This window comes from Coregonus lavaretus (genome assembly GCF_964263955.1).
Source record: "Coregonus lavaretus genome assembly, chromosome: 13".
NCBI lineage: Eukaryota > Metazoa > Chordata > Actinopteri > Salmoniformes > Salmonidae > Coregonus > Coregonus lavaretus.
In genome coordinates this window covers 50,860,074-50,882,034 of record NC_140000.1, presented here as the reverse complement: position 1 = coordinate 50,882,034, position 21,961 = coordinate 50,860,074, and the positions used below count along the sequence as shown (strand labels likewise).

At 41.3% G+C, this 21,961-nt stretch overlaps 2 protein-coding genes across 4 annotated transcripts; both read left to right on the top strand.

Moving 5' to 3' along the window:
- The first annotated feature begins 1,902 nt into the window (after positions 1–1,902).
- LOC311140259 (4-galactosyl-N-acetylglucosaminide 3-alpha-L-fucosyltransferase 9-like) lies at positions 1,903–9,790 on the top strand. Of its 2 annotated transcripts, none has more exons than XM_084175230.1 (2): positions 1,903–1,982; positions 7,143–9,784. In XM_084175230.1, the coding sequence occupies exon 2, from the start codon at positions 7,152–7,154 to the stop codon at positions 8,304–8,306; it is 1,155 nt and encodes a 384-aa protein (XP_084031356.1). In that variant the 5' UTR covers positions 1,903–1,982; positions 7,143–7,151; the 3' UTR covers positions 8,307–9,784. The 2 variants fall into 2 exon arrangements, with proteins under 2 accessions (XP_084031356.1, XP_084031355.1); XM_084175229.1 differs by lacking the exon at positions 1,903–1,982 and adding an exon at positions 2,627–2,848 and having other exon boundaries at positions 7,143–9,790.
- A 1,805-nt stretch (positions 9,791–11,595) lies between these two features.
- LOC311140258 (T-complex protein 11-like protein 2) lies at positions 11,596–21,203 on the top strand. 2 transcript variants are annotated; one of them, XM_084175227.1, is made up of 10 exons: positions 11,596–11,703; positions 15,412–15,601; positions 15,891–16,023; positions 16,127–16,247; positions 16,567–16,790; positions 17,027–17,163; positions 17,977–18,164; positions 18,771–18,952; positions 19,041–19,213; positions 19,415–21,203. In XM_084175227.1, exons 2-10 carry the CDS (start codon positions 15,424–15,426, stop codon positions 19,684–19,686), a joined length of 1,608 nt encoding a protein of 535 aa, XP_084031353.1. In that variant the 5' UTR covers positions 11,596–11,703; positions 15,412–15,423; the 3' UTR covers positions 19,687–21,203. The 2 variants fall into 2 exon arrangements, with proteins under 2 accessions (XP_084031353.1, XP_084031354.1); XM_084175228.1 differs by having other exon boundaries at positions 11,606–13,247.
- Positions 21,204–21,961: the final 758 nt, after the last annotated feature.

The window sequence follows — 21,961 nt, the reverse complement described above, 5'->3', positions numbered from 1 at the left end:
TGTCTGCGGGTTTATCCTTTCAATTAAGACCTAGACAACCAGGTGAGAGGAATTCCTTACTCATTCATTAATCAAGTATAAGGGACAGGGGCGGTGTGTTCATTAGGGCGATATGGGCGACACACTGCCAAACGGGAGAAGGAAGGGATTTTTTTTCTAATCAATTATATCACGGCAACAGTAGTTATCAGTGTTCTAATCTAGACGTCTGATCTGCCACTAAATGTCCAATCAGGCTAAAGTCGTGCTTCAAATGGCCCCGCCCCTTTTGGGGCGATTTCAGTCAGGTTGAAAATCGCCCCAGAAGTCTCTCATAGACTCTCATGTAAAATCTTTTATCAGAGCTTTCAATACAATCTCTATGGGTTCCGGGAGGGCTTGCACTTAAGCGCTTTCGTCATACGTAACATAACCATGAACGTAACTAAGAAAAGAGCGGGTAGCAGCGTCAATCAATTCACGTACTACTGTCAAGATGGCTAGCGTTCAGTGCAACTCGATTGTCTCTTTGAAAGAAGTTCCTTTTTGTCGGCGAACAAATCAAGATAAATTGGCAACGAAACAATTAGGACCTCCCAGACCAAATTTAATAATTCAACAGGTTTCTACTAAAGGGGGAAAGTCCTACACCCGAGGATTTTCCAAAAATTGGTACGAACGAAAAATCTGGCTAGCAGGCTGCGATGTAGCTAATGCAGTTTTCTGCTACCCCTTCTTACTCTTTCACCCTGAAGGCGGCACGGCAGACAGCACCGCTTGGACAGCGACTGGTGTAACCGACATGCACCATCTTTCAGAAAAGATTAAGAAACATGAGCTGTCAAAGACCCACATGGATAGCTGTTTGAGATTGTCTGCTTTGGGGAGAGTGAACATTGCCACTCAACTGGATGAGGGATACAGGCTAGCTGTCCGCCGCCACAACGATGAGGTTAGCAAGAACCGCCACATCCTCAGCCGGCTAATCCAGTGTGTGAAGTTTTGCGGAGTGTTTGAGTTAGCTTTGCGAGGCAAAGATGAAACTGAGGGCTCCACCAACCCTGGTATTTTTCTTGGACTTGTCAACTTTGTGGCACAATTAGATGAGGTGTTTGATGACCATCTTAAAAATGCTAAAGTTTTCAAGGGCACATCAAAGACCATTCAAAACGAGCTACTGGAGTGTATGCTAGCGGTCATGAGGGAACATATTGTGGAGGAGGTGAAGTCGGCGAACTTCGTAGCTATCCAAGCTGACGAGACCACGGACGTTTCTACACAGACACAGCTGGTGCTTGTGCTGAGGTACATAGATAGATTTATGGAAATGCATATTGTTTATGCAGTGTTGAGGAATGGGAAAGAACACCCTTGATTATTTTTTTTGCTTTTGTAAGCCAACACTTTTGAGATCAGTCAATAAATGCTTCTGGTATTGACTTATATGCTGCCCCTGTCTTCATGTTGTTGCTGGACATATCTTTTTTTAAATGTGTGTAGGTCACCTAAATCATCAGAAAAATTGCCCCCCCTGAGAATTTTTTCAGGAGCCGCCACTAAGGGAGTAACATAAACCCGCAGACACTCGGCCCTCTGTGGAATGAGTTTGACACGTGGGCCACATGAATGCTGAATTAATAAACAGTTTGAGGGCCTTTGTTGTATTAGTTGGTAGATTGATTAAATGGTTCTTCTTTGAAATTGTATGATGTTTTATTTTGAAAAGCTTTAGTTGAAAAGTAAAGTTTAAGTTAATTAATTTGAAATGCAATAGAATCCACAGTAGTTTTGCTTTCAGTGATGAGGCACGGTTCACTTGACCATATCTACGTAGTTCCTGTACCAACAATGCTAGACTAGTCTAGACCACAAACGTATGTGGTTCCTACTAGACTAAACCAGAAGCAGAATGTCACCAGACAGTGGGGGAAACATTTGGTGACATACTGCTTATCGAACAACTATCCAACACGCATACCTTCAACACTCAAGCTTGTTTTAAGGTAGAGAAAATTATTAATTTCTTTAGGGTGATAACCCAATAATGAATATCATTTGTCTATCAAATATAGTAAATTACAGTATAGGTGGTGGTGGTGTTGTTATGTTCAGTTTCACTGTTGGTTTTATAAGATACTTGGTGGAACCAGTTTAGAGAGGAAGAGACTAACCTACTGGGCACATATGTCAATTCAACATCTATTCCACGTTGAACCAACATCATTGAAATGACGTGGAAACAATGTTGACTCAACCAGTGCGTTCTCAGTGGGAATGCTCTTTTGTTACACATAATATCACAATTTAGTTTAAAAAAATCTAAAGTTATTTAAAATACTTAATTCTTATTTATTGTTTTATATTTTTGATCTTCTAAAATCAGGTTCTCTTTGTGGGCATAACCACAAAGTCAGACAAATTGAAAGAGGTAAGGTCACTTGGGAATACAATAATAAATACCTTTTCTTCTACTGTCAGATTAAGATCTCATCAAACTGGTTTTAACCTTAGGGGAATGACCATGGAGTTTATGGTGTGCCAGGTTCACAATCCAACTGAAACATTCAAACAGGAAAAACAAGAATATACTATCCCATAACTCATCCCATAAATCCTATTGTGAAGTATTGTTTTCCCTAATAGGTTTATACAGAAAGCGATCATATCGGGTGTACACGGTCACAGGATGTCACTATGTAAAATATAATTTTCATAGGTTGCTTTTCAAATCGCAGCCACACCTTTCTACCTAACGTGATGTCTCCGAGAGTAGCTTGGCATGAGTCACTCACTGATCTCTACACCTAGATTGTATATGGAGGCAGTGTAATACAATTCTTCACCTTCTCCTGGCATTTTGGATACAAAGGTAAGTTTGATAACTTGGCTTGGAGGAGGAACTATTCATTATAATGAGGAACTATTCATTGTAATAGAAGTAATAATTACGTTTTGACTGGTTATGAATAAGATATGTAACTGTTACTCTAAATAAGAGCATTGTGAGTAATCATCAAAATCATAAGGAATCTTGTACTTCACATTCATAAACTATTTCTTATGTTACTTTTATTTTAGTATTATTTGATTTAAAGATGACTTTGCATATTATAATATAGTTTAATAAGTGACCAGAGATCTTTTTGTGACAACTTCCTCCTATTTTTTTTTAGACTGCAAGGCTAAAGAATAGAAAGTTAATGAGGCATGAGTCCTAGTTAATGATTGGTAGGATTTAAGAATTTGATATGAGTTTTATGTGATAACATGGTTGTATGGTTTGGTCTTGTCCAAGGCATTGTTGGTCCTTGTTTGAGACATATTGCTGAACGTGCGCTTGACGTATTCACAGCGTAGCACAAGTGCACTTTGCTCAAAAAGAGGGGGAAATTTTAAAAGTATTGCATCTATAATTATGTTTATAAAATTTACATTTACGTCATTTAGCAGACGCTCTTATCCAGAGCGACTTACAGTTAGTTAGTGCATACATTATAATTTTTTCATACCCCCTGTGGGAATCGAACCCACAACCCTGGCGTTGCAAACGCCATGCTCTATCAACTGAGCTACATCCCTGCCGGCCATTCCCTCCCCTACCCTGGACGACGCTGGGCCAATTGCGCGCCGCCCCATGGGTCTCCCGGTCGCGGCCGGCTACGACAGAGCCTGGAAAATGTAAACTCATTGTAAACGCAATGAGGAAAATTTGATTTTATAAAATATTGGTTTAAAATAAAACCGGTAAATACACTTCTGGAACATTCCACAGACGGATCACACACAGTAACTCCCAACAAAGCCCTCAAGTGCCAGTTTAGAAATGTTCAGTAACTTAGTTCCAGGTAGTTTTGCGTACAGCAGGGATGGGCAATTCCAGTCATAGGGAGGCCTGATTGGTGTCATCCTTTTCCCCCAGCGTTAGCTAATGCTGCGTTCATGGCTAAGTGGGAAGGTGGTAATTACCAATTGTGTAGCAGTAAATACGAGTCGGGTGAATTCACATTTCGAACTAGGAAATACAATCAAACATGGAGGTCATCAGAAGGCTTGTGATTGGTTTACTATTTTTTGCCCATAAAAAGTACACCCAGAGATGCATTCTAAATCAAAAGGAAGATGAATAGATTGAATTTAGTATCAACAATTTGTATCTTGTTCTTACCATAAACAACTGCTGAAGATGCTGCCATGCTTCAGTGTGTTTTTGTTGACAAATGACGTCAGAGAGGTGCAAGTGGGGAACTCACAGGGATGATAGACGAGTTTCCAACTAGTAATCTCTCTCCTTCCAGACTCACATAAAGAATCTCCAATCCAAAGTTAAATCTAGAATCGGCTTCCTATTTCGCAACAAAGCCTCCTTCACTCATGCTGCCAAACATGCCCTCGTAAAACTGACTATCCTACCGATCCTTGACTTCGGCGATGTCATTTACAAAATAGCCTCCAACACTCTACTCAGCAAATTGGATGTAGTCTATCACAGTGCCATCCGTTTTGTCTCCAAAGCCCCATACGCTACCCACCACTGTGACCTGTACGCTCTTGTTGGCTGGTCCTCACTACATGTTCGTCGTCAAACCCACTGGCTCCAGGCCATCTATAAATCACTGCTAGGCAAATCCCCGCCTTATCTTAGCTCATTGGTCACCATAGCAGCACCCACCCGTAGTCTGCGCTCCAGCAGGTATATCTCACTGGTCATTCCCAAAGCCAACACCTCCTTTGGCCACCATTCCTTCCAGTTCTCTGCTGCCAATGACTGGAACGAATTGCAAAAATCTCTGAAGCTGGAGACTCTTATCTCCCTCACTAACTTTAAGCATCAGTTGTCAGAGCACCTTACCGATCACTGCACCTGTACACAGCCCATCTGAAATTAGCCCACCCAACTACCTCATCCCTATATTGTTATTTATTTTGCTCTTTTGCACCCCAGTATCTCTATTTGCACATAATCTCTTGCACATCTAGCATTCCAGTGTTTAATACTATTGTAATTATTTTGCACTATAGCCTATTTATTGCCTTACCTCCATAACTTGCTACATTTGCACACACTGTATATATATTTTCTGTTGTATTTTTGACTTTATGTTTTTACCCCATATGTAACTCTGTGTTGTTTTTATCACACTGCTTTGCTTTATCTTGGCCAGGTCGCAGTTGTAAATGAGAACTTGTTCTCAACTGGCTTACCTGGTTAAATAAAAAATAAAATAAAAAATTACCGGTTGATTGTTTCCCAGTCGTATGCAGGTATTTCCAAATCACGGGATTTTGTGAACGCAGCATAACACACCTTCTTAAACTTAGTGGGTGCTTTCCTCTGCCCAGCCGTTGCTGGCGAATGCCAGATCGTACAACACCTGGATAGGGATTTTTTTATCAGCTAACCACATATCTATGTTATAGTAAAATAAAAATAAAAAATCAGCGTATAAATCTGTCAATTTAAACTAGAGATATCGGTATTGGATACGTCTCAATCCACACATCCGCAGATGTCGCCTTTCCGCATCTGCAGTGAAAGGTGACAGAGCTAGAGCGGTGTTTGTCAGACCATGATACATCCCGAAAATCCGTCTTCTCACAAAATCTTACCACGAGCACGTACTTTTCGGTTGTTTTGCTCTAGGACGCCCACCGGCCTCACAAGACTCTTCTGAAGGTCCCCCGGTACCAGTTGAAAAAAATGAATGGAAGTATATATGGAGACTGTTTCGTTCCAAAACTAAGGGGTTAAATACATGTCAAGAAACCAAACAAATATTTCCCGATCTTACATATCTCTCAGATATAGGACACTTCAGAACAAACTTCCTTTTAGATTGTTTTGGGGACTCTCTCTTCCACATAGTGAACGCGTTTGTATGGGCTAATAGCAGTAAGGGCGAGTACAATTTTGTAAATCTTTGTTGTTAATACATATTTTTATACTTTAAGGGGTCGTCTAAATCAAATCGCTAAATGATCCTTGGTATGAGCTTCTTTAAACACGTCCACAGTATTCTAAACTGGACATCATGATTAGTTGATGATTAGAGTCAGGAGTGTGTCAGCTAGTGTTGGGGCAAAAGTGTGCCACCAATCATCAGGCCCCCGAGGACTGCAGTTGTCCATCCCTGGTGTACACTGTGTTTGATGTACATACTGTTTACATCGTTATACAGGATAATCAGACTGTCCTCATGAATGCTGAATTTATCAACAGCACTGAATGACACCTGATGTTGGCCTTAGTTTCACTAGTGATGCATTTTACATTCTTTGTTCTCTGGTGTATTGTCATATAAGATAGTTAATGTGCTTGCTGAAATGAATTAATATTCCACCCGCTCTAGCACTTAACACTAGAAAAGCCTGGCATCCTTGGACCCCCCCCCCCCCCTCGGCCATCCTTTGAAAGTCAACATAATGAATACATTTTAATATATCCTATCATTTTAATTGTGTTTATGAAGGTCTTAGGTAACATTAGAATATGAAATAAAATGTATATGAATGAACACAATAGCATTTTAATTTCTTTATGTAACTGTAGGCTACAGGTACTAAGGAAAAACCACTAAAACCCCACAATTCAAGTGTTAAAATCAATTAAATAAATGCAGTCACAAATATTATTAATTTGTTAAGGACAGGTCTTAAGGAGCATCATGAATTTAAGAAGTTTTTGTTTTGAGTCAACATGACACTTTCGGCTCTCCTAGTGTTAAACCGGTTGAGCTATCAACACTAAGTCGTCTTTGAAATGTGCAGCATTTCAGTACTTTTCATACTATAGCCATATTTGCATAAAACTCAATGCATTAAAATGGCAAAACATTTAAAATTCTAGACCCTACTTCAGGCTACAAGAACCCAATGGAAGACATTTCAAATGTGACATTTTCAAAACTTTATAGAGACACCAACCCAACCTTCACATGCTCAGGCTATTCAATACATTTCAATCAATCTTTCTATCTACCTACTTTTCAGCAATAATCAGTCACTACCAATACTAAAACGTATTTCACAACCATAAATACTTTAGAACATGCTAGTAAGCACACTCATTTTGTGTGTGTGTGTGTGATTGGGGGTGGGAAATGTACTTTTCTAGTTGTTGTTGATATTCTAGAGTGGTTTTGATTGGTCTCTTTTCTCTTCCAAAGGGTCAAGGTATGTCCACTCCGGCTTCCCAGGGGGTTCTACGGCCTGTTCTGATTGGCTTTTTTTTAATGCTGTGCTTCGTGGGCATATTCTTCATTTACTACAAACCCCAGATCAAGTTCCTCTCATGCCCTACTGACCAGGCATCCCACGAGGGGAAGGCTGGTTGTCCTGCTTGCCCTCAAGTCTGTAGGGCAGGGAACAACACAGGGCAGAATACACACCATGCCCAGACAGCCATTCAGGCCGATGATGACGGAGACACAGACACAGATACTATCATTTTGATCTGGATGTGGCCATTTGGTCACGCCTTTGACATAGACTCCTGTGCCTACTTTAACATCAAAGGCTGTCACCTAACAGTAGATAAAAACCTTTACAGCAAGGCGCACGGTGTCATCTTCCACCATAGAGACATCCATGGAGACCTGAAGAACATGCCCCAAGAGCAACGGCCATGGTTCCAGAAATGGGTGTGGTGGAATGCAGAATCACCAGCTAACACAAACAGGATTCCTGGTGTTGACAACTTGTTCAATTTGACTGCAAGTTATCGACTGGATTCTGACATTAAGGTTCCTTATGGGTCGCTTGTCGAGGTAACCAGTGAGGATAAGAGCTTTGAGCTGCCCAAGAAGGACAAATTAGTCTGCTGGGTAGTGAGCAACTGGAACCCAAACTACAAGAGGGTACAGGTGTTCAACGAGCTCAGTAGGCATGTCAAAGTAGAGGCCTATGGGCGACATTTTAGTAGATACCTAGAAAACGAAGACTACTCAAAGACTCTGTCCAGCTGTAAATTCTACCTGGCATTTGAAAACTCCATCTACAAAGACTATGCTACAGAGAAGCTGTTCAACGCTATGAAGTTGGGAGCAGTGCCCATTGTTCTAGGTCCATCCAGGGACAACTACGAGCAATTTATCCCAAGGGATTCTTTCATCCATGTGAATGACTTCTCCTCTACAGAGGAGCTGGCAAAGCAGCTTCTCTTTCTCGACCAGAATAATGAAGAATACATGAGGTACTTCAACTGGCGAAATAACTTTAAAGTCCAGGGATGGTGGTTTGGACTTGAGCATGCCTGTCGCTCATGTGATTACATTCGAAAAAATAAAGAATACAGAACTTTTCATAATCTGAATAAATGGTTTTGGGGCTAAGTGACTCATTTGTAGTGGGGCATTTCCATGTGCAAGGACCCATAAGCACCAACATGTGAAGTTCAATCAATCAAATGTATTATAATACCCTTTTTACATCTGCAGTTGTCACAAAGTGGTTATACAGAAACCAAGCCTAAAACCTCAGGTGGCCAGTCCTCTTCTGGCTGTGCCGGGTGGAGATTATAAGAGTACATGGCCATTAAGGCTACTCATTGTCGAGGGGGTGTGGACCAACCATTTAACTGCTCCCTCTTTTATTATATACACTGTCTCTGACAGCCTTCTACGATAATTTAAAATGATTAGAAATCATTAGAGAGAATAAACTATGCTCCAAGTTCACCTTTTGAATGTGGAGTTAGGCCTATACAACTATGATAAAAGTACACAAGTACTTTGATAAACTTCCTGCCTGCATCAGACAACCAGGTGATGTGGAAACATAAATAGCAGCCACACCTTTCTACCTAACCTGCCATCTCCGAGAGTAGCTTAGCATGAGTCACTCACTGATCTCTACACCTAGATGGTACAGTTGAAGTCGGAAGTTTACATACACCTTAGCCAGATACATTTAAACTCAGTTTTTCACAATTCAGGTCATTGCTGACACCCCATTCTTTCTGCAGACAACTTTGAATCTTTATTCAGAGTAGATATTTTTAGAGTTTTTGGAAAACTTGGTCACAAAAAACAGAGGGAGATTTGACCATCAAGTAAATGTGTTTTTATACAATGTTCAGTGGAAATGGTCAAAAGGTGTCCTTGTGCATACAGCTGTATAGTTTAACTTTGCAATCAATGGTTTTTGTTTGGCATACATTTAAAAGTGAAATATCTGAGTCTCAGCATCATTCTGTAACCATGGAATTGGGATGGTAGGATCCCCATTAGCTGTTTTACATGCAGCAGCTACTCTTCCTGGGGTCCACATAAAATACAAAATAGAGGGGGAATGTGTGGGAGTTTTGAGAGTTCCCAAGATGAATTAATTTTAACATGTAATACATTTTAATTTTAACATAAAGTCATAGGATTTTAGGTCAGTTCCCAGAGTGCCTTTTCTCCAATTCCACCCCTGTGGTAAACCTAAAAGGAGGCTTGAAAATGCCACTGTGGAAGACATCGGTACTAATGTACTCACAGAAATGTTTGTATATTGTATTGGCAAACAAATGAGACCAAACCTGACTGTTGAATGTCCTGTTTTTGCACACTGTTTCAATAGTTGTTTCATTGTTTGGACAGAATATACTACGATTACAAATGTGAAATATAATATAAATGTCTATCATACCCATGTCTTGTCATGACAGCAAAAATTGGTAATAAGATAATCAAATAAAATAACATTTTATTGGACACATGCGCCGAATACAACAGGTGCAGACATTACAGTGAAATGCTTACTTACAGCCCTTAACCAACAGTGCATTTATTTTTAATAAAAAAGTAGAATAAAACAACAAAAAAGTGTTGAGAAAAAAAGAGCAGAAGTAAAATAAAAAAACAGTAGGGAGGCTATATATACAGGGGGGTACCGGTGCAGAGTCAATGTACGGGGGCACCGGCTAGTTGAGGTAGTTGAAGTAATATGTACATGTGGGTAGAGTTAAAGTGACTATGCATAAATAATTAACAGAGTAGCAGCAGCGTAAAAAGATGGGGTGGTGGGGCGGGTAATAGTCCAGATAATAATATGATAACAAGTTATAGTTACTCACAATTAATTCATTATTTGCCCAGATACCCGCTGATTCCAGTGATTCTGTTATTGTTTCAGGGTAATAAACTGACAACACAAGAACAATGGTAAATTGCACTGAACAGGGTTTGAGAATGAGGGATGAAAAAGAGGGACCCTGTTATCATGGTGTTCTTGTATTGTTAACCCTCTAGCACAAAGAAGGTGGTATTTTTTATTTTTTTTAATGATGATTTTATGAAAAAACTTCACCAAAATTGATGAATTTATGAAAAAAACTTCACCAAAATTAAAAAAATATAAGGTGAATGCACCAATTTGTAAGTCGCTCTGGATAAGAGCGTCTGCTAAATGACGTAAATGTAAATGTATTACCATGAAACAATGCTGAAGGTGTTTCTGAGCAAATAGTGTTATGAAAATATAACTTGTTACCAAATAATGTAATGTAAAACGCTACCCACATACATCATGTAATGTAATATGCTACCCACCTACATAATGTAATGTAAAATGCTACCCACATACATCATGTAATGTGAAATGCTGTCCACATACATCATGTAATGTAAACGATACCCACATACATCATGTAATGTAAAATACTGTCCATTATCATTATGATACTGTTCTCAAATTTTTTTAGATAATTGGAATGGATGTGAGAAAAAATAAATGCAATAAATACGGTAAATGCAATAAAAATATGTTTTAAAGTCTTTTTAATGTTGACAGCCTCACAGCAGCCACATCATTTCCACCTGGTTGATCAGTTCAGAATATGCTCTCATTCACTCCACTTCCCATATCGGAGATTGCTCTGTTGGGTCAAACAGAGCAGTCCTTTTGCATGTATTTGTTTTGCATCGTTTACCTACCAACACAGAACAAAGGATACCATACAACCTTATTGCACAGCACAGACACAAAGATAAATTAGCTGTGACCTTCCGGTGCCTTTCAGTCTCATTTGAAAGGGGGAGGGGACAAGTACAAGTTGTGAGAGGAATTTTCCACACGGTTCTTGCTCTCTGGGATCCCTGGTCAGCGGTTAGTTAAAAAAAATATTTGTTTTTAGGGTAGGGACGCCCCAAGGACCGCAGATAGCACTAACCTTTTTCCACACTCTCTCGACACAAAATGAAAATAGTTGTGAGACGTTCGAGATGTCATGTACTAGATACTAATTATCAAAAACAATGTCTGTAATCATTGTGTATTGTTTAATGTTTTGTAAAAATGTAATTAATATTTCACAAACGTCACATCCGTAAACAAAGAAGTCCCATGTGAAGCGGAGCCTACCATTCATCGAGAAGGAAAGGGAGGTGTGTCTACTTTAAACAATGGACGTTTCATATATCGAAGTGGATGTTTTCTTTCAGTGAGCTATATCCGGGGATAATACCATATATTGAGATGAATAAAATATATATTCATTATATAATGATAGCCATCTATCCATAAATTGCTGTTCGTTTATACGGTCTAGGTTTGTATTAACGTTACCCAACAAAGTACCCCCCCCCCCCCACGGAACGGTTTAGCCCAAATCGAACAGCAAGCCAGCTGAGGACTTGGACCTTTAAAAATACTCAAGCACAGTAAGTTGACTAGACTCAACCTCCTTTACAAACTACACATTTTTTGGTGTATGACCTAATCTCCCCCCGAGGAGACGTGAAAAAGGTAAAACATAGCTATATTTCGACGTATATTTGTTGTTATCAGTAACACATGCTAGTTTGTAATTTAGCTAGATAGCGAAACCCTTTAAGCTTGTCAACAATCACCTATGCTATGTTGCTATTTACCAATGTCTTGTTGGGGTCATGTTTATCCATGTTGGCGTGATTGAGCTGGATGTATGTAACCGTAACGTTACAAACCTGAACCCACTAGAAATTGGCGAGTTGGCGTTAGCATTATTGTTTACAAACACACGAATAACAATTTATATAATCTAGTTATTAAAAAGCCATTTGCTCCTTATCTGATTAATCTAACGTTAGCTATCAATGCGAACTCTTTCAGCGACATTATTGTCTTGCGTTTCTTTTGGGACAAGCAGATCTCTTCTCGGTCTTGTCCAGCTCTCTTGTTTTGGTGCTGCAGGATCACGTGTACTTATCAGTGACGCGTGTGTGGATATATTGTTTTGTGTGTGCAGCTCGTACAGTGCACTGCAGTTTAACTGAAAATTCAATTTGCTGTAACAAATCCTGTAGGGCTGAGCGACGAATCTGAGAGTGGAAGACTCGTCTCTAACATGTAGGCTCAATTTTTGAAGTCCCATCACAAGTCAGACGGTTGAATAAACTTCATTTGAACGTACTTTACTCATTTACATTTTTGTCATTTAGCAGACGCTCTTATCCAGAGCGACTTACAGTTAGTGAGTGCATACATTTACCCCTTGTCTGCTGATTTTTGTCCTTATGTAGGAGGTAATCTGACACAAAGTATCCGCAGGGAAGTGTTCTTAGCCCGAATTTCAGTACAATGGTCTATATGGTTGGTATTTCCGGTTTTTATTTTCAATACTGATGCAATTGAGTATGAGTCATAAAACCCGGAAATGGTTCCAATCGTTTTTTCACCATTCATTTTTCCATCTGGGATTTTAGCACAGGAGGTTAGTGGCACTTTAATTGGGGAGGACGGGCTCGTGGTAATGGCTGGTGCGGAATAGTATAAAATACATCAAACACATGTTTTCCATGTGTTTGATGCCATTCGTTCCATTGTTTTGATAACCGCGCAAATCTCTCTCGGACAAGATAACTTTAAAAAATGTGCAATGCTAACTATTGATAGTACATTGAGGCGAATATATTGATAAAACTCACCTTGTAAAAGAGAGAATTACACGGCTATCAAAAAGTAATGCTAAGGTCAGCCTAAAACAAACACACAATTAATTAGATTTCACGATGTGAAAAATTAATGACGGAAAAACCATTGGAACTATTTGCGTGTTATTATGGGTATTATGACGCATCCACTGTGGCGGACTTTTCGTACGTGACAAACACTTGCACAATATGTCTGAGCCTAACCGAACCACAGCTGATCGCAAGGAAACGTGCTTTGGTCAAATACCTTCGGTTACATTAGGCTATTGTTGACATATTGTGCAATGCCTGAAAATATTGAAAATACAAGTGACAGAACCTCCCGGCACCACATCCCTCCTACCTCCAAAAGGACCAACCGCATGTACAACTGGTAAAGTAAGTGTAAATATAATTTTATTCAACATTCTGGCTTGTAGAGACTATTGCATCTTTTTAGGGAAACTTCGGTCAGACTGATAACCATTGTAACAGTCTGTTTAGACAAAGCGATGGGGAATCAACCAAGGACAGGGTGTTGCCATGAAAAGCTATTTTCCCCACTGTTGTTCACTGAAATAGTCTGTGCACTGCACACACAAGGTAGCTATTTTGTCTTCATGTGGATACGGAACGCTTTGTGATTGTAATGTGATCATATCGAACTAACTCTCCTAACTACAGTAATAGACATATCCTAGGCTATTTATATTATCCACTGTGCAGTGTCAAGTGGTGGTGAAGTGTCAGTTGCTCTGCAGGGATTTACATTAAGGATGCCCCAATGTGCATGTGATATTTTTTTTACAGTCAACAACCAAAATGCTAAGAATTCCAGTTGTCTGGCCTTTCTAGTTTCCCTGGTTCTTGTCTAGGGTAACATTTTTACTTTCATTGTGTTCCTAAATGTCTTTGTGTGCCCCTACATTTTTCAACTTAGGCGCACACATGCTCCTTGAAGAAAAAAAAGTAAGCGTAGAGCCCTGTCCTGGGTTGCCTTATGAATGCCTCTGTGTCAAAGCAACCTAATCGGATGCAGTCATTTTGAATGGTTTTGACTTTCATTTGCATTTGGAATTATCTCTGAATGACCTGCCTGTTTATCCTTCATGGGTAGGACTGGGCACATCACTTCAGACACCACAGTAGACATGGGCTGATCTGGCAAGCAAATATATTACTGTATCAAACAACTTCAGACATTACCTTTCTCTTATGACTGCTGAGATATGGGTTATGACCTTGCCATGTCTGACTGGAGAATAACTAGGCAAGTCAGTTAAGAACAAATTCTTATTTACAATGACGGCCTACCCCGGCCAAACCCGGACGACGCTGGGCCAATTGTGCGCCGCTCTATGGGACTCCCAATCACGGCCGGATTGTGATACAGCCAGGGTCTGTAGTGATGCCTCTAGCACTGAGATGCAGTGCCTTACATAGCTAGATAATGAATGTAAGGCCATGGCTGAGACTATAAAATCACAGCCTACCTCCATAAGAAGGAAGCACCACCTAACTGTATCTCTGGACTCAAGATGTTGGTGTTTTCTTTGCCAGATAGCCCAAAAGGGCTGAACATGTCTGATAATGTGTCATGTGTATGGCACTTTGGCCAGGTAGTTCAACATAGTGAATTGTATGGGAATGTTTTAAGGAATATTTTAACTATTGGCCTAGGTCTTAAATTCAATTGTTTTGCATCAACAACACTTATTTTTCTAAAAAGTGTAGGCCAAGTTGTTTACTTGGGATCTCAATGATGGGATGGCTGGCACTGCCTTTATGTTGCTTGGACCGATGTGAGGTAGACACGATAATGATTTCCCTGTTAATCTAAGCAGTGAAGTGTAACTGGATCTGTGGACAGTTGGCTGTTGAGAAGCCCACTGTTATCACGCTACCCTGGAGACGCATGCGATCCCATTCCTAACACTGTCCCTTTGTTTTGTTATTGGAGAAGTAGGCTGTACGGACTGAACTATGGTGATAATATCCCTCTTTTAAATCAGCACACACTTTAAAGTCAAAACTAATGTCCGAATCGTTTTGGAAACTGTGTGTGTGTTGATCCTTTGATCTCTCTTGACTGGGGTACAAGTGGATGGCCCTCCTCCTGTTGCCATGGCCTCTCTGGCCTAACAGCTGGCCTAACATACTGTCATGTGGTGTTTTACATGCCGCCTCTCCTAGCAACGGGAACACAGACACAACACACACTTACATTTTGACCTAGTGGTAACACACCAAACCAAAAAGAAGCAGTTGAAAGATTGGAGTAGTGTCTTCAGTAAGGTAGTGCCATTTTTTCTTGGGGGACCTCAGACTTGGGAAAGGGAGGCTAAGCTAGGTTTAACTAGCTCATGGCCAGTGAATGTGAATTTAAGGTCAAACTCAAGGCTCTGGTTACAACTGCCTGACCCCCAGTACACAAGACTTAGAAAGCCCTTATTTTTCCATAAGAGAAACTTGTGGGTACATTCCAGTGCATTCAAACCACATGTTACAGTACTCATGTAGGCTTAAATAACGCTAAACATATGACTGCTGTGCCCGCGTGCAGCGCTAGCCCGCCATGCCTGGGAATGACGAGCGGCCCACCTCCATGTCCACCACTGGCAGCGAGGACGCCAGCAGCGACGCTGAGTCGTCGTCGGACCGCTATGACAGCATCATGTCTGCCAGTGACTTGGACTGCTCCCGCCAGAGCTTCACCAGTGACTGCTCCAGCAGCAAGCACAGCTCGCCCTCCTGTGAGTAGATGTCCTTCCTCCCTGTCTAGTAGGACAGCTTCTTGGGCTTGTCAAAATGCCACCCTAAAAGTTGCATTTTGATTTCTTACCCTTTTCCCAAAAGTGTGCACCTGCACACTTCCCGTCATTGATTTTAAAGGCATTGGATTGGTGTTATCACTTTTGGAGTAGAATGGAGAATCGGAATGCAACACTGTGTGCCCTCTCCCCACTTAGGTTGAGCTTTCAAATGCCAAAATGGCTATTCTCAACACTTGTTTTTTTGTATTTGAATGCCCCCTATTTATAGCCAGCCCGCCCAAAACTATAACACTGGATGAAGTCATGTCTTCTGCCCGGGACCTGTCCAACCTGACCCTGGCCCACGAGATCATCGTCAACCGTGACTTCCATGTGGAGCAGCCCTACCTACCTCAGAACAGGTAGCTACCTACCACCTCGAAATGGACACCCAGTGAACATGGCCATCACTTGGGCTACTCAAATGCCAATTGACAACTGATGATATTCAATTCTCCTTTTCAGTTTGGAGAAGCAAGTCAAAGATATAGTTCACAAGGCGTTCTGGGATAGCCTGGAGTCTGAGCTGAATAATGACCCACCAGAGTATGAGCACTCCATCAAACTGCTGGAGGAGATCAGAGAGGTGAGCTTTGGCCCTTTTTCCCTCTATCAAACTTGAGAAATCCATGGTTGGAAAGGTGATCTTTTCAGTAAGATGACCCTGTTGGAAGACTTTGAAAATGTATCCTTTCTAACTCCCTGAGCTGTAATAACTGACCAGCAACAGTTATGTAGTGGAATCCATTCTTTCACCTGTCCAATTGTGTTAGGTCAATGATTACTTCAAGGAATGTACGCAAGAAGGATGTATTTAAAATGGGCTAATAGCTTTTAAGATTATTATCTTCTAGCTATATATTGTTTCTTTCCTTCATTTTTAAAAAACGATTTACTATGAACAGATCCTGCTGTCGTTCCTGAGTCTGGGAGCCAATCGGCTGCGGACTCAGATCCTGGAGGTGCTGGACATGGATCTGATTCGCCAGCAGGCGGACAAGGAAGCGGTGGACATACAGGGCCTGGCCTCTTACATCGTCACCATCATGGGAAAGCTGTGCGCCCCCGTCCGCGACGACGAGGTCAAAAAGCTCCGCGAGAACCCCGACAACGTTGTGTCAATGTTCAAGTACGTTTGCGACAAATTTTGTTTACAACCCTTGTGAATATTTATTTGACTAATTGTAGCCATCCCTATATATGGCTGGCACCCATTTGATCCTTTTAGATCTTCAAAGCTAGATGGTTGGGGGCTGAAGTACAGATGTTGAGGCATGGGTTTGATGACAGCAAGTCACTAGGTATTTCTTCTGGAGCAGGTCAAATCCAAAGCATATGTTTTAAGAATGTTATTACATTGAACAGGGAGATCTTCCGGGTGCTGGACCTGATGAAGATGGACATGGTGAACTTCACCATCCAGAGCCTGCGGCCCGATCTGCAGAGGCAGTCAGTGGAGTACGAGAGGGCCAAGTTCCAGAGCATCGTGGAGAAGACTCCCAGTGAGTCTGCGTTGTTATTATTAACCTACTGCTCCTTTCTGATATGAATGAGGTTATAACAGGGGTTCATAACTCTGGGAACCCTAGTGGGGGGTCCGGGGGCAACCTCCCCCAGAAGAAAGAAAAAGTGTATGCTAGTTATTACAATCGTGCCATGTGAACATGACACCGCCGTTCCGCACAGCACTAAAATGAAAGATGCGCTTAGGTAATAGCCTAGTCCAGTGGTGTCAAATTAATTTTGCCCCGGAGGCTGCTTTCAGTCTTCAACGAGGTCCGAAGGGCCGCACTGAAAATTGGTTATATTTCCTCTCTGTCCAAATTTGCTAAAAGTAGTCCTCTATCCATAGTTTGGGGAATTTTTTATTCTCCCTAACAGTCTAGCTTTCGATGATTATTAACAAGCTGGACAGTCAATAAACTGTATGAATAGATGTCCATTATCATTTCTACACAGTTTTGATTTGGTTTTAGTCATTATAAAGTATATATTGAGTTTGTTTCATGCTGGTCTTCGTTTGCCTTTGGATCATTTCCCTGATCCTTTACAAATACAGTTGAGTCCTTAAAGGCCAGCTTAGTATTCATTCATTGTTTGAACAGGGTGTGCTCCTGTGCAATGTTTAGTTCCAGCTGGCCTTCTTCCAAAAAGAAGGCAATTAGGTGCCTGTACTGCTTTATGGTATTAGGGGATGTTTGATTTGTGGTATGTACAGCATGTGAAGCATGGGTGTGATTTCTTTACGCCATTAAATGAAAGATGACGATCACTATTAAATGCCATACAAATGACTGATGCCCTAACTTCCTCAGGTGCGTTGGACCATACCACTGAGTGGATCAAGTCCTCTCTGGAGGAGGTGCTTTTCTCCATGCCAACCATGGAGCAGCCCAACAGCCATGGGAAGGTGGGGAAAGCCCTGCCAAGTCCCCTCCTGGTCATCAACAGTGGATTCATCCGCATCCTCACCTGGGACTACCACAAGAGCCCACTGCCTGAGGTGGGTTGGGCTGTGCGTGTCTTAGTACACAGACCGTTTCAAAATCATTATTTGCTTATTCAAGACATGCCTTGATTGCCATTGGATTACTCGTCTTTTGTTATTAAGAAAAGGTGACATTCAGTGTGTTTGTCAAGTGACGAGGGTGTTGATGAATGTTCACAGGGGAAATGGGTGTGTTTGTGTAAAGAGGCGACAAGGATGTTGACAGGTGTTAGCTTCTGTTTCTGTGTATTATACTTGGTCAAATGAAGTTGTGGTGTGTATTTGCATATAGACTATTACCTACAATGTTTGTTTGTGTCTGAAATTTGTGTGAATTCCATATGATACAAGCGTCTGAAAGAGGTACCATTGCGTTCAAACAACTTACAACCACAAGTCTATTAAATGACCATTGTCTAAAATCTAGTCTCCATGGGGCGAATCCTAACTTCCACTAATGTCAAATGTTCATTTAGTCATGCATTGATGTCAATGGGAGACTAAGTAAAAATATGGCTTAAATTGATCATTCATCCCGATATGTGATGGCCATTTGTGTGTTAAACAACCATTGTCTAAAGTCTAGTCTCTCTGTGTGTGTGTGTGTTTTAACCCCCTCAGACCCTGATGACAGACGAGGTGCGTCTGCAGGAGCTCCAGCGCAGGCTCCAGCTGCTAAAGGCTGTGGCCTCCGTGCTGCTCATTGTCTACAGCGCCATCGGAGGGCCCATCTCGGGGCTGCCCGCGCTGGCCGAGCGCCTCAAAAGGATGACCAGCGTGCTCCTGGAGGGCATGCACAGCACGTAGGTTCTACATAAGATACAGATACATCAATGTCAATGTGCAAATTGAGACTGACTACTTCCTCTCCTCTCTTCCTCCACTCTGCAGGGACTTTAACCTGTCAGAGGCTCTGGGGAACGTCAGTGCTCAGATCTGCTGTGAGCTCAACAAGTCCCTGACTGAGAGGAACTACCCAGCCTTGCCCCCAGAACTCCAGGTCACCCTCAAGGGCCAGATCACCAGCATCACCCAGGAAAACAACCCTATCCGCAGTCTTGTGGGTAAGCAACACGACACCTGAGGGCCTGACATAGCTCACTAACTATTTAATTGTATATATTTCATGCAATGTTCTTAGCCAAGCACATTGTGTGAAATCTTGCTACAGTTAATTCATTGAATTGCTTGATGAGCTCAGTTGCTACGTGCTTGTTTTTCTGACCACTCTGTTTGTTCTGTGCCTCTTCTCCGTTCCTCTCCAGAGGGAAGGGTCCAGCAGTACTTCCGGGTGCTCCTCGCCACGCCCAACTCTCACGTGAACCCGCCCCCGACGCCCGGAGGCCTGGCGCTGATCCAACCGGAGCTCACCTCCTTGGCGGTCACCTTCGTCAGCCTGGTCAACTTCAACAAGCAGGTATACAGCCCCTTCTACATGATGATCCTCAAGACCCTGCTCTTCAGTAACGCGGCGCCTCCACCGGTGGCCACCGCTCCCCAGGACCCCAGCATACAGAACCCTGTGAGCTCCAACTAGGACCGCCAACCTACCTACCGAGCCAGGAGCAATACAAAGCTGGAGCTGATGACACCTTATTTGAAAAAGGGGCGAAGAAAGGAAAGACTTAGCAGCTAGCTAAATCCACTCCTCCCCCCCCCCCCCCCCCCCCCAGTGGTTGTTGTAATTCCTTGAGACTGCAATCGCCCCCCTATCCCTAACCCTCCTTCCCTTAGGCTTTAGATGAAGTAGTATCACAGCTACGTTTTGTCTAGAATGTCGGGGTACGTGCATTAGAGGTGCTTCAGGAAAATGACAACAAGCGATTGTGGTGCACGTACAAGCTTTGACTAATCCACCTTCCACTGTCTTGTATTGCGACATCCACTTTGTGACACCTGATCTGATCTGTTAGTGAGATTTTGTGTAGATTCATACCTAAAAACTGACCCTAGTGTTTTATGTGAGGAATCTTTCCCAAGGTCCTTTTTAGTTAGATTAGGGTACGTTGTGAATCTGCGTTCGCATGGAAGGGAGTGCTCGACATCCGTTGTCCTGTTATTTTGGAGAGTGTCATCGGAAAAGGGTAGAACGTTCATGAAATGCTACTGTTACAAAGAACATTTATACACATTTCATAGACTTTATGACATAAAAGGGAAAGGCCTATATATTTATAATCATATAATTGCCCATTTTTATAACATCACATTTCATAAGCTTTATGCTGTGCAGAGCAGGTTAAATAAAGTTGATCTGTAACTGTTTGTTACACGTTGAGGTTGACAAATCCAGAACATAAAATGCTATATTATTCATGCCATTAGCCTATTCATTGAAGTGCCACCATTTGAATAGAAATATTTAAAAAAATGTTTTAAACTGATGTCGTCTTGTGATGACTCGCCATTAAACTGGTTAGGGCTCAGGAAATGTCATCTTGAATGAAAACAAGACACTTGTTTTAATTGTTGCTTTCCAGCATGTCGAACATGTTTAAATCACTTGAGCTAAATTAGGAGACTAATTAATATATATATTTTATTTTATTTAGGGACTGATTAATTGATATTGTTATGGCATTCTGGATTCTGACCTTTGACCTTTTGGAGATATATAATGCATGTTTTATTTTGTGTTTAACATTTGTTGGAAAATGCTATGTTAGCCCTTGGATAGTATTCAGTACTTTTGTTGGGCTGTTTGAATGTGTTGATTTAATGTAGTGTTTGTTTTGTTATTTTGTATCAGTGGATTTATAAAGTCACTTGCTTGATATGTTCAAGGTATCAGTATTAGTTGTCCTTCTATACCTATATTTCCTTAAAAGCTATGCAACAGCTGGACATTTTATGTAATATCTATCTTTGGTTTAGATAAGTCAAGTCATGAGAGGTGCTGAAGATGGGTGTTTAGAAATGTCTAAAACTTCCCACGATGGAACTTTTTGATGCAGAATAAACATTGTATGTTGTTAGCTTTTAAAGTTCACTTGAATAAATACATTATCTTCTCATGTAATGCAGCTATAATACAATAAACCCTCAAATGCGTTACCTAATTTGTCTTGCAGTGACCTGTGTGTGTGGGCTTATTGAAAATAGTTGTCTACATACAGACACAACAGTCAAAGACAGGGTATAGATTACAATCAGACAAGGAATGTAAGAAGAACTCTGTGACCTGAGAAATCAGCTGCCTGACAAGTATTGTACCCCTTTTCTTCTGCAGTGGCTGGGGGGTGTATGAGTACCAATGATTCATATATATATATATATATATATAATATAATAATTAGTCATTTAGCAGACGCTCTTATCAAGAGCGATATATCCACCAGATGACTCCCAGGGGGCGCTGTTTTGAAGCCACCTCCATCTTGGCTGCCCTACGTTGTAGAAAATATTTAGGAAACATTAGAAATGCATTTATTAATGTCTACATTTTGTTTTTGCCACGTTTACTCAATTACAGACAGCTTAATGCATACTTTAAAATTATATGTGAGCTAAACATAAATATATATTTTTAAGTCCTAGTGTCTTTAAAAAAAAAAAAAAAAGGTTCTATATCGTGGAGCTCCGCCCCATAGGGGAGCTCTGCTCCTAGTGGTTTACCCTCTGCCCTAAGGCAGCAACAGCCTGAAGCAAAATTATGCACACACCTGCAGCCAATGGGAGCACAGGTGTCCCTATAAGAGGGGATGCCTCCCCTCAATCAGCCTCCCATTATCTTCAGCGACTGGACGACTAGACTGAAGAAGCCAAGAAGTAAGAAGTAAGAAGACTCAGGAAGAAATCGCCGTCGATGAGCC

Excerpts from the sequence above, each read along its gene's own strand:
- LOC311140259 (XM_084175229.1), top strand. The coding sequence starts at position 7,152 with ATGTCCACTCCGGCTTCCCAGGGGGTTCTACGGCCTGTTCTGATTGGC.
- LOC311140258 (XM_084175227.1), top strand. The coding sequence starts at position 15,424 with ATGCCTGGGAATGACGAGCGGCCCACCTCCATGTCCACCACTGGCAGC. Across the intron at positions 15,602-15,890 it reads CAAGCACAGCTCGCCCTCCT|CCAGCCCGCCCAAAACTATA; the intron begins GTGAGTAGATGT and ends CCCTATTTATAG. Across the intron at positions 18,165-18,770 it reads ACAAGAGCCCACTGCCTGAG|ACCCTGATGACAGACGAGGT; the intron begins GTGGGTTGGGCT and ends TAACCCCCTCAG.